This window comes from Lepeophtheirus salmonis, chromosome 11 (genome assembly GCF_016086655.4).
Source record: "Lepeophtheirus salmonis chromosome 11, UVic_Lsal_1.4, whole genome shotgun sequence".
In the NCBI taxonomy this organism is placed as follows: domain Eukaryota; kingdom Metazoa; phylum Arthropoda; class Copepoda; order Siphonostomatoida; family Caligidae; genus Lepeophtheirus; species Lepeophtheirus salmonis.
In genome coordinates, this window is record NC_052141.2 from 14,178,417 (window position 1) to 14,191,696 (window position 13,280).

The following is a 13,280-nucleotide window of genomic DNA, read 5'->3' on the forward strand; positions in this document are numbered from 1 at the left end:
CTGCCCATTGCCATGTTATTTCATGGTGAAATGTTTTGACAGAAATAGGCAGAATATGTATGTAACAGCAGAAACTAACAACGTAAAAGTAACAAAATTAGGAGAGAAATAATTTTTTAATGACCTAACTCCTTCAATCTTTACAGTTATAGACATGACGATAAGTTTTTTATTTTTGGATAAGGGTCAAGGAATAAATAATCTGTTTGTTCTTTGTCAATTTCATAATAATAGGTTGGGGTAAAAGTAATTTCGTATTTTGCTTTATTTCTATACTTTATAAGAAGAGTTACAATCCTTCGATTCAAGCCCCGTATGCCTTGTTCCCTTTTCGTAGAAACCCTTGGTAATAGACAGGAACAGGTGGTAGTCACTTGGTGTCAATTGCAAATTGTAGAGTGGATGCATAAGAACTTCCCATCCGAGCTCCCAGAGATTCTGGCGCGTCATCAAATATTGTTACGTTTGGGCGTTGACTTGATGATGTCTTTTCATCCCCTATTCATTAATGCTTGCCACTTCTGTTTGATTTCCAGCTTTATACGGTCGATTTGTTCATAGTATAGGGTAGAATTGAGGGAAGAAGAACATTCAAACTACTGTTGTATATGACGAACCAAAGGAGTATCGCCCCAGTATACATGACTTATTTTCTTGGTCGCATTCGACGCTTTCTTATCATTCAGATATAAAAATGTTAAATGTGGTGAATTTTTTCCTTTGAGACCTCCATACTCAACGCACGATAATTCACAACTGAACCGGCCAAGCACAATACTGTATAAAAAGCGTTTGTAGTATATACTCACACTTTACATCACTTTATCGTAAAAATTCGAGTTGACCAATGATGAACAAAATTATACATGGTTAAAAAAAGGGGCAGGAAATACGAAATTACTTTTTCCCTACCCTTTATTATCCATCTTGAAATATCTACATTTGAATGTTTAATAGCTATAAATAAATCCTTCATAAAGAATTTCCTATTTTGGACAAGCCTCTACAAAAACTAATCGGATTAAGATATTCGTATGTTTGTGAACATAGAAAGAGTCTTTAAAACAAAGTTTATCATCATCTTCAAAGGACACGATGATGAAGTAAGAGATAAAAATGACCATAAGTCCTTAATTGTTAAATCTCTTTGATGAAATACCTTTTTAGAAAGCCCTTAAATTCCTCTTCAATCCCCGAATCTACAAAGTGTTTTCTATTTATTATTAATCCTGTCTCTCAAACTCTCTTCCAAAGAGTTAAGCAAAAGGCTTTAAATTTTAGCTTACATAAATTTCCAGTAAAAATGTTTTTTGGTATAAATCGAGCTTTATCCAAAAATAGTATATCTGTGGAGGGCTAGGAGAAAGTGGGAGCCTGACCTATGGTACTACTGAATTAAGAGCCTTGTTAATATCGGCTGCCTGCTGTATGATTTTGGGGAAGAAAATGAATTACTGCTTTGGGGAGGAGATCTTCTACATTTAAATTAGTATGAGTAGAATACAGTTCAGTCCAGGGGCTTTGATTTGATTTGTACTCTTGTGTAATTCTTTAGTTTACAAGAAATAATTATAATATCCAAAATTATACAATTACTAGTTGTATTACAGGGTATTCCCTCGAGTAATTAGGGATCGTCTAAAAGAGAAATTTTGCTTTAATTATATAGAACATAAGTACACAATTAATCATTTGTGTTAATCATCGTTTATCATGAGCAAACTCACACGTAGTGTTGTCCTTTTTTAGGCCTGAGACTGCAATTCCGTCCAGTTCAGTGTTGGTCTAGTCTATTTGACAAAGTTTGGTCATTGATGACGTTACTCAACTTTATTTTTTTTTTTTAAATTAGTTATAGTACTGACAGTCTGAAGGACCGATCCCCAGCACATATGGAACCGGTCCTAAGTCTGGACTGAATTAAACTAATAAGGACTCACACGTCATTATTCATAACTTATATCAATTCAAATGTGTTCTTTTTCTCAAGGATGAATGAATAATTAAAAAGAGTTTGAGGAAATATGCAATTTGTTGGGATGGTTTAGGAGTACTTTAGTCTTTATATTACTCACAAATAAAAAGAAACAAAATTAATTTCGACAAATTAGCGTTTATATTTAATTCAAATCTTAACATTTACTGAAAATGCATATGAATTATGATTAGAGACCAATAACACAAACAAATAGTGCTCTTGTTATACAAGAACACATCTGCAATATTTCATTAATCCGACTTCATTGTTATTTCTTCAGGGCGTCTACAGGGGTGGGTTGGAGGGGTGGTAGACCCTCACAACTTAAGGAAATTTTGCTTTTTAATAGAAAATTTAATTTTTGAATTAAAAATAATTTAGAATGTTGAACTGTTTTCCGAAAAAATTTCATTTTTAGTGAATAGCTTTGGATTTTTGATTTTTTTTCCCAAAAAAATTTAATGTTAGAAATTTGAAAAAAAAAAATTGTATTTAATATTTCTTGTGAATAGCTATGGATTTTTTTTTTCCCAAATAATTTTATTTTGAATTTTTTTTTCAATAAGTTAAATTTTTTGTGAACAGCTGTAAATTTTCGGAATTAAAAAAAAAAATGCCTGAAGATGTCTCTGTTCTTTTGCATCCTCTACCGCAATATATTCGTTTAGTGTACAATTTATTCAGGAGTGGACAGTTTTATAAGGGCAATATTTCCAAGTAAGTTTAAATAATAGTACAAGTGCCTAATTTGCTCAGGTCCAAGGAACCTTCATGACCAAACATCCAGCACATGTCATGGTTCTCGGCATCGTGGCATCATACGACAGCAAGGTGTATCTGTACACCTACTAGAGCAACGAGAAAGTTAGCACGGACATCTACTACAAGGTCCTCCGGTATCATGACTTGACATGGTTTAAGAGCATGTTTTCCAGGTACAACATGTGTTTCCCCAAGACGGTGACCGGCACACACGTCCAAAAAGTGCAGTATTTCTGCAAGAATATCACAGCAGCCTTCTGGCTTGCAGAGATCAGACCTTCGTCCTCAACCAACGTGAACCCCATGTACTTTGCTGTTTCGTGTGTGTTGGAGGCAAGACTAACACGACTTCTCACCCGAATGTCGATGCTCTGATGGCCGTGATCACGGAGGAGGGGACAACTAGTCCTTGGACTTCATCAAGGCTAACTTGGCTCCTGATAGTTCCCCTTTTGAAGCAATCATTCAGAAGGGATGGAACATATCGAATAAAAAAGTATAGAAAATGGTTCGATTACCAAGTTTTGCCTCAAAATTTGCCATGAAAATGGCACAAAATAAAAATATGAAAAAGTGAGAACGGCTTTTAAAATTGTCTAATTTTTGCATTACTCTAGGTGCAAATAGAAGGTGTAGTCCAAAACGTTGTCGTCGGGTGAATACAGAAGCCATATAAAAATTATCATTAGATATGATGATGGATTATTCATACTAGAAAAGACTCATGGACTGACAAACAAGCCCAATATGAGGTTAGAACCTAATTCATTCATTTATCAACAGAGAACAACCATTTCAGGTGTTTTATAATTATACATATTGCATATTTTGATTTAAAAGATTCAAGGGAGTATCAATTTCAACCAAAATTAAATAATAACGATATATAAACTTCCATTGTTTATATTTTAAGGCAAAATATACTGGAGGGAAAATGTAATTAACACAAAATATCTCAGGACAAAATGATTTAAGGCAAAATGTCCTGAGACAAAGTTGCTTAAGGCAAAATTACCGGTCACTGCTAAAATGTTTCACAAGTTGATGAGTTAAGGCAACTTATACTTGGAGAGACTAGTCATTTAATACAAGGCCAGATTTAGAATCTGGAGAGAGATTTAACCATAATAGGATATTATGATAGTATCTATGGAGTTGATGTCCACATTTTGCCAAACTGTATCCCTTATATTCCCTCCCAAGGCAGAGTTGGAAGCATGGATATTAATGTCAACCCTTCTATTAATATGACTGAGGTTGAGGAATGGGGGAGTTTTATCTTTTTAATGATCTTTTTTCTATTTTTGTACCTTGTGCCTATTGCCCCCTGGCTTCTTCTTCATAAAAAAATATGGGGCCATTCATCTCAAAGAATGCTAAATATTCTGTTACAATTTAGTGATGGGACGATTCTAGTAAAAATTCCTACTGCCGATTCCAATTTCCCAATATTTTAAATAATAGTTAAAAAGTATCATTTTATTATCACAGTCGTCCACAGGATTATATTTTTTTGGGAGAAAAGCTTGGTTTTTGGATTATTTTTTGAGAAACAATCGAGTAGTTATTTTTTTTTTTTGAAAAATTTAATTTTTTGGTAAAAAATTTCAATAATTATATTTTCAATGTTAAAAGTGTAGGAATAAAATTTCAAAAACTAAAATTTGGTATATGATTTTTTTTTCAAAAATCCACAGCTTTCAGAGACAATTTCAAAAATCACCAGCTATTCACAAAAAATAAAAAAATTTGGAGAAAAATTTCAAATATTTCAGCTCCAAAAACCGCTCTTCCAAAAAAAGAAAAGAAAAATTATATTATATTATTTAAAAAATAAGAATACAATTTTGCGTAAATAAATATATATTTAATTTAGGATATGTATTGATAAAAATAATCAGAAAATCTTGATAAGAGTTCTAATGACGTTGAGTAGAGATTTCTTCCAAGATGTATAGCTTTTTGTATAGCGAGAGAATCGTCATTCATGGATCATTGTTGATCGAGGTAGCTTGATTGAGGTGATTCCATGATTTGAAATACTAAATACAATAGCTAAAATATTTTAAACAGATTAGTAGATGATTTTAGGAAAAATATTGCAGGAAAAATTTTGGCAGTGGAGAAAATGGCAAGAGAAAAAAAAGTGAAAGTGACTGAGAAGAAAAATTGCAAAGTTCTTTTAAACTGATATAATACCTGTCACCAATATATATATATATATAATATATTAAGATAAAATAAAAATGAAAAAAACACGTTAATAACTTAATTATCATTTATTAATTATAATATAATTAATGGATTATTCATACTAGATAGTACTCAAGAATTGAGAAACAAGCATTAGCATAATATTAAACAAAAGCAGTGATTTATACTTTTTTTTAAATCCAGAATGTTTCAAACGAAGAGTCGATTAGCTGTGGTCGTACAAGCCACCAAGAGGATCATGGGAGACAGTAAAAGGTCGGGTCGATGGAGAACACGAGGAAAAATGTAAAGCTCAGTAGAGTGGGAGCAATTTGAAATTGCAATAGAACAATGTTCTTCCTCTCTTCATAAACCTTCTTTCATGTTCAAAGAAAACGAAATAGCCTGCATTACGTAATTACTATAATGACTCAAATCCTCAAAGTAATTTGATCTATGACTGTGAATTCATACTTCCAGTGAGTATCAAGCCCAGCTATGCGAACCACAACAAGTGACTGAAATGGTTTTTGTGCGAATTTTTATTGGTATTTTTGGAGTATGATACATTTGAATATATAACTACGTTTTTAATAATGGTCTTCAGAGATATTTATCAAAGAATATTAATATTACAACTCTATCAATTCATTCATTTGAATTTAGAATGAGAGTCCGGCTCCAATTTCATTAACTCGTAAAACAAATATCATAATTAATTTATTGTCTCTGTTAAATTACCTCAATTAATTAATTTATTAAGTAAATGTAAATACTTATTTAATGACGACAGAAAGGCCATAAAAAAACTCATGTAATGATCTTATTTAGTTAATTGCGGTATGTGTGGTTGGGGCCACCTCATGGGCCGTATATTTCTCGATATATTATGCTAATGCTGTTCTTCAAACCATGAGTAAGGGGAGGATTCATACTCCTTCAATTTGGACTACTGTCGGGTTTTTTTTTCCGACTGAGTCATTTTTCCTTTTTTTTCCCTTTCCATTTTTCCCCAACACCAGGTAGATAGGTTGGTAATACTGAAAGACTGACAAAAAAGAAAAGGAATAAATAGGCAAAGACTTAAAAGGAATACAAGAGAGATTCTTCATAAATTTGCTAACGCAACCTTGCACATAATAAACATATAATAATGTATCCCATTTTATTTAACATGTTGTGACAAGAATTTTCGTGTCCAATTTTTCAGAGCTTGGACCAATTGAAGTCCGCTCTACTGCAAAGGTGTTCTTTTGAAAATACTTGATGACATTGGTTCGAAACTAGAGTATACATATTGTGGAAAGAGAGAAACAATGGAATATGTCATGTGACTGATATATATTAAAGTTACCTCTTGATTATAAAACACATAAATGATGGGGCTGACGCAAGTAGAGCTTTTTGCAAATTGAAGTGGAATGGCAGAGAGCCAGGGAGGAGCACTCCCACCAAAGACCACATAGAGGGAACAAATCGTATAAGGCAACCAGCAAATGAAGAATGCAGTTGTCATAGATAGGAGAATTATGGTTGAGTTCCGCTCGTGCCGTTTGGCCACTCCACGAGTAGAGTTCATGGCTTTGGATTCCGTGTTCTGTAAATAATTGGATTTGTTATTATTATATCTACAATGGGTGACCGCTTGTGGACCGTCAACAAAAAAGTAAGCAATTTCTCTCAAAAATGAACCTCTTTAAAACTTGTATTCTAAAAGGAATTCACATTCTTTTTTTATGTATTCCTTTAGCTTTGTAAATATTAACTATTACAAGTTATAGAATTATTTAAGAAAAAACAAAACTATCGTAATAAAAATAGAATATCTTAACAGCAATAAAGCAAGTTTTATAAATAGAACAAAGTAGCTCAATGGACAACACGCATTGGACCCAGGCCAATGTGGCTAGGTTCGTGCTGCTGTCGTTCCTAGAGAAGGAAAATATACTTTATGTATATGGAGTTCAAATAAGATTCCTAGGTCAAATGGTGTAAATGTAAATGACTATAATGTATATACAGGGTGCGGTGACAAAATCTGCCAATTCAAAAAACAACAACTACAAGCTTATTTTATAATATTTATTGATAAAATAAAAACGAATATCTTTATTAGGATATAGAGCAGCTATCTATTCAATGTAGCCACCGTCTGCGGCCAAAGCCCGCTCAATGAGGCTACGAAACCGAGAACAGGCATTTGGATCTGCGCTGCTTCTATCTCACTGAATTTCTCCTTGGCGTTATGGGAGGAGCAGTTGGTCATGTTCTCCACGTATGACCAGACAAAGTAGTCCAACGGGTTCGAATACGCTTATGAGGGAGGCATAGAGGAGAAGGGTACGAACGCATTGCTTTTCAGCCATTCTTGCGTCCGCTTAGCTTTGTGGGCCAGAACCGATTCCTGCTGCCACATCCACAGCCTGTCGCTGGCAACAGACTTGCCATGGCTCTCATGGAACGCTGGGGGTCCTCGTCGATGATGTCCCTGACCTTGTTGATGCAGGTGACGTCCCGGACAATCCTGGTGCTCTTCTCCTCCTTCTTCTTCCTGTCAACAACGTCCATCGGTTCCGAGGACTCCTTCAGCTGCTTCCTGAGACTTCTGACCATCCTAACTGGCATTGACAGAAGGCCAGAGATGTCAGCATGGCTTAATTTCATGTGATCACTAAGCATAATCTGAATAACAGCGCACCCACGATCTCTCTCATTGAACATAATGACTTTTCTTGGACACTTAAAATGATGCTATCGCAACAAGTAACTGAAGCCTATGACCCGGGAAAAATTTTAACACCAAACACAGACAGATCAGACATCACCTGATGGAGTAATGTCGTCTTTAAAATGTGGCAGATTTTGCCAACGCACACTGTACTTAAACTCAATCAGTCCATCTGCCCAGAAGTAACATTAAAATATTTTATTTATATAAAAATACTTCATAATGATAGATAAAATAAATACAGATTAAAAGTTTTGTTTTATACTCTTTTAAAAATCCAATCAGATAGGTGACGTTCCCAACGAATTTTAGTATTTTTCACCCGGGGATTTTTTTATTTCTCTTTCAATAACTTTCCGTTAAGAGTACTATTAGAGATAGTTCTATTACTAAAGTAGATGCAAAAATAATAAGCAACATATCTTTTTTTAATAATTATGAATAGTTAGTTGATTAAATAATTAGTTATGGGCGATTCTGCAAAAGTCATAATAATGTCAGTTTTTTCCAAAATAAATCTACTTTCAACAACCCGATTCGGACAAAGGGTATTCATTCAAAAAAATTGAATAACACCGCATCTGATCACGCTAATTTTAGTTCTTTAACAAATTTCAAATTATGAAAATGAATTGAAATTTTTTTTTTTGTATATAAGAAATTGAGGCAATAAACTGATTCTCATTAATCGCAACAATAAAAACTCAGGGCTAAATTGCAATTAGTCTAATTCATAAAATATGATGTTAAACCATTTTTTGACCAATATTTATTTTCAACGTCAACTTTTGATACCGATTCCTTATTTTATAATTAAGAATTTTATAAACAAATAATAGAATTGTTTATTTTTTTATGACTATGAACTATGGACAAGGAAAAAAATACGATGGAACGACGCAGCCCGATGGACAACACGATTTGAAATAATTATTCTCTTGAACTCAATGTGTGTAGATTTGCGCCCGGTCGTTCCTAGAGAAGGAAATATACTTTATGCATATGATCTTCAAAGACGTCAAATGGTTGTAATTGTTATACTATAATGTGTAATTATACTTAATCAGTACAACTCCATATGACCCATTAAAAGTACATTTAAAAAATGCATAAATTTATCAGTCATACTTAGTTGTTAATAAATTTAAATTAAAAAAAATAATTGCTTTCCTTGGAGTGAATTTATTTCTGGTTGACTCATCTTAGGGAGTTTGACTTTGTTAGATATTTAAAGTCAGCCTCTTCACTCCTCAACCTTTGATCTAATTTCAACTGCCTCACTGATAAAAAAAAAATAGATACAACACTTACAAAAGGCTATTTCCTATTATTTTACTGGTTCACCTATGTACATGAGATCAAATGGTCTTGAACTGTCTCCAGTTCCTAACCAAGTTTCATATGCTTACCCTCGGAAATGAAGTATCTATAAACTAATGCTCGGGTCCCGGACTCTTGTCTTTTTTAACGGGCCTAGGACGGAGTTATGACTCAAAATTGACTCAGAAAATATGGACTCGACTTCCGTTTTGTTATAAAGAATATTACTTAACAAACATACTCAAACAAAAAAGTTACTTAATAGTTTCAATGTAAACTGTTCAAACCAACTCCTACCTTAACTGACTTTTTGAACGATTGATGATGTTATTCAAAGGCAGTAGCTCAAAACGTTGCCCGACAAAATGTCAAATGCTCAAAACGTCGACCAGAAAATATTACATTTCAAAATATGAAAAACTGTTTCTACAATATTTCACTCCAGACATTTCCAGCCCGAAATATTTACTCCACCACCCCTACATAAACTAATAGTAAGGAACCCTCACAGACTCTCATTTATACCTCGAAATTTGGGGCTGTTTTGAGTACTGCCGGGCCTCAAAAGGAGATGAAACCCGAAACAGTCTCAAATTTCGGCGTGTAAATGGAGATGGGATACATTTAAACAATGGCAGTAGGTTTCATCCCATTTTGGGACCCGCTCGTACCGGAAAACAGCTCAAACATTTGGGGGTACATATGGGTTGTGAGGGGCTCTTAGTGGTTTCTTAAATGGGGTTAGTGGCTTTCATCCCATTTTGGGACACGACGGTGACTGAAAACACCCCTAACATGTATAAGGGGATTAGGAGTAATACAAGTAGTTTATATAGAAATGGTACTGCTGTGCTATGTTTTCGGCGGGAAATGTCTGAATGGGATATATAGCAATACCATTTAAAGTAGCCCTTTATTTTATATTCTACGGTCAACCTTCTGTCAGCCGACTTTTTGTCTGGTCGACGTTATTTCTATTCGACGTTTAATCTATTCTACGCTTTGTTAATTCTACGATTTGACGGTCAATGTTCTGTCGGTTGACGTTTTGACGGTCGACGTTTTGTCCACGCACCTTATTCAAATGTATGAGCACTAAAAATGTGGTTATTTCAAGTACATTTCCTGTAAAAACCTACAAATTTGATTTGAGCCGATTCCAATATTTCAAAACAGGTCGATCCATGCCAATTCTGATGGATCGGTAGACCCTTGCTCATGATCCTTAGCACGATATTATCCCACTAAAGCATAAATACCCTATGCATTTATTTGTCAGCTGTCGATTTCCTCCATACGCTTGATACGTTTTGATTATTTCATAATGTATTCTTGTTGATATTTAACAGAGTAATAATAATGCTCCAAGGAATGCAATTTCTTGTTCAGCCCTTGTCGCTTATAATTTATATGTGTTACTGTTAAAGTACGAAGCCATTGCATATTATTTGGTTTACCCTATCTTAGTGAACATCTATTATAACATGGTTAGGGAACTGGATATAAAATAAACCCCCAAAATACGGATAAAGGATTATAATAGCTACGTCATCTAAATTTTGAACAAATTTTAACTATTTACTCCATTTTGGATTCGTCAATGAGTATTAGACATCAAGAGAGAGAAAAAACAACAACCATACTATATTAATATAAACTTAACAACATGAATTTGGTATTTTAACAATATTGATATTTAAGCTTGTAATACATGTGTGGTTCCAGCACACATCCAAAAAAGTTCAAGAATGGCTCAATAGACATAAAGTTAGGGTTATAGACTGGCCAGCCCAAAATCCCGACCTTAATATTATTGAGAATCTATGGACTATAATTAAAAAAAAACAGTATGTAAATCACATCCAACAAATCTTTATGACCTTTGGAGATTCTGTCAAGAAGAAATGTTTGAAAATCGATCCCAGTATTTGTCTTAATATGTTAAGGACTTATCCCAAGCGAGTTCAATATTTGAAGAAAGCTAGAGGCCATGTCACAAAGTATTAAGTCCTTTTGCTTTTTGGGTATGAATACTAACGCTAAAAATGATATTTCATTAATTTACTCGTCAAAATGAATAAATTGCTATTATTTTTTTTTGTTAAGAGCAGTTTTTGATTGACTAGGAATATTCGAAATGAATTTGTAGATCCAACATGAACATCTAATTATATTTCCTTGGCATTTTTGTCAGAGTATAAATAGTTTTGGGCTCAACTGCATAATTGATTTTGTCCAAATTTTGGGAATCAAATTAGTGTCCATCAGTTTTCGATGGGGCTGAGTGTATTATATGAAATAATAGATATTTTTATGCATCTACGGTTGTTACATTTCAGTCACCATCTTGAAAAAAGAAGAATCCAAGAAATAAAAAGGAAAAATAAAAGAAGGACTTTTAACCAAAATAGTTTATTAAATTTACTAAACCTCGATTAAGATATATAATTTTTTTTTCTTGCATGAACTTTGAGAACGTATTCTTATAGAGTTTGGGTTGCTGATTCAAATTACACACTGTTGGGTTCATTGTTTGGTAAACCTTATCTGTCACTTAACTTGAACTGAATGACCCGATTCGAGATTTGAATTTACTCAAATACTGATTGGTTAGTGGTCATGCATCCGAATCTTTCTTGGGCTTTTATGGTGGAGGCCATCATCAGCAAAAAGCAGAGGGATAATTTGTTTTTGTAGATGCAACATGAAACTCATTCCAACAAAGTGGAAAGGTTTAATCGCTAAAAAACTCGACGTTTTGGGTAAATTTCTCTGACAATGGTCGTTAATTCAGACTTTTAAATATATTTATATAAAAAAAATAAATTAATAAAGCTGTGATTTTTACTGTCGTTTTGTCTTGTACTCCCAATTAAATTTTTGACCCTTGTTAAATATGTGTAGGGATTGTATTTTATAAAGAAAAATGTTTATTTTTACCATAGTTGTATATAAAGGTATGGTAGTTTAGGCTTAAGAAAAAAAAAAAAAATTATTTCATTGCTCGTGTCAAAAGTGGCCTCTTCAACCTCAGGTGGCTCTTTCTACCCATTTTGTTTTTAACTCCCTAGACAGTCTGTTGTAAGACCCCGAGATCTCTTGTTAGGAGTCTCATTTACTAGAAGGGCCTGGGCTATTTTTTATACTCCTCCGGGTCCAGATTGGACTTTTTTGAGAGAGGCCTTTCCCTCTTCCAACGTATCGGACTTGCTGACGACGTTGACTGTGATATTGGAATGAGCAAATGGAAATTCGTCTATCATGTTTAATTGTAATTTTCTCACCTTTTATGTAAGCTTTAAAAATTTGTTTTGTTTTGTAACTAATTTTTTATGCATTTAATAGATCGTTATATAAATTAATTTCAATCACTCAACTTAATTAATTGTTGAATTAGTAAGTTTTCATATTACAATGGGCCAACTTGTACATATAATCTTGTAGAGGCTAACCCTAGTCTTGATATCTAACGATACAATTTTCTATTTTTTTAAAAATCATTTCAACCCTGAGAAGATATTGTTTTTAAGGATGATTGAGCAAAACACTGACTTCCAAAAACAAAATAATACCGGATATTTAGAAGTTATAACACAGTTCATTCTATAGCTGCTGTTTTTTTCTTCTACAGAGAGCCCAGAGTCTCCTCTTTTTGTTTTCGTTGAATCCTAAGCATTAGATATTATAATCATGTTACATACACAATAAAAGCAAAAGATTGCAATCTTACCAGCAGCCAAAATTTATCCTAAAACAATTATTGTAGAAAAAATATGACACCCCTAAGTCAGGGAGATCTCCATGGAGTCAGGATTTGTCTTTCACATGGGTGAGAGGGCCCTTCACCCACGTGGTTAAGATTATCCAAGCATGGTTTGAGATACTATTGTGAGCAAGAACTCTTGGCCTCCCTAATCATCAGATCTGAATCCTCCATAGAGGGCCTTGCAAATAAATGGAGGCTGACAGCCTCCACATCAATAAAGACAACATGTATATGCACTTAAATTTACCATTTGCGAAGTTATGTTATTATCTTCTGATTGAGTGCGTTTTGAACCTGATCAGACAATAAGTAATGATGGAGCATCAATGAATGGTCAATAATTGTCGAACTCACCGACGCAAGAACTGTCTACTGTGTACTGGATGTACAAGGAGATGTTAGGAGAAGGGCAATCAGACCTTTAGGCTATTAGGTATTAAGACCTTGGGCGTCCTGGGGAGCAACGGATCAGTGATGCCCCTGTTCTTGTTTAACTCGAGGGAATGTGTTGGATCAGATGGATAATGTAAGGT

General features: G+C 33.8%; 1 protein-coding gene across 1 annotated transcript in view; it reads right to left on the minus strand.

The window, feature by feature from the left end:
- Positions 1-4,585: 4,585 nt before the first annotated feature.
- The window catches only part of LOC121126496 (pinopsin-like), a 73,142-nt gene continuing 64,447 nt past the window's right edge, over positions 4,586-13,280 (minus strand). The window contains exons 6-7 of the mRNA XM_040721819.2: positions 6,288-6,530; positions 4,586-6,216 (exon numbers count right to left, since the gene is read on the minus strand). Of these exons, the coding sequence (XP_040577753.1) occupies positions 6,103-6,216; positions 6,288-6,530 (357 nt within the window). The 3' untranslated portion in view covers positions 4,586-6,102. The remainder of the gene's footprint in view (positions 6,217-6,287; positions 6,531-13,280) is intronic.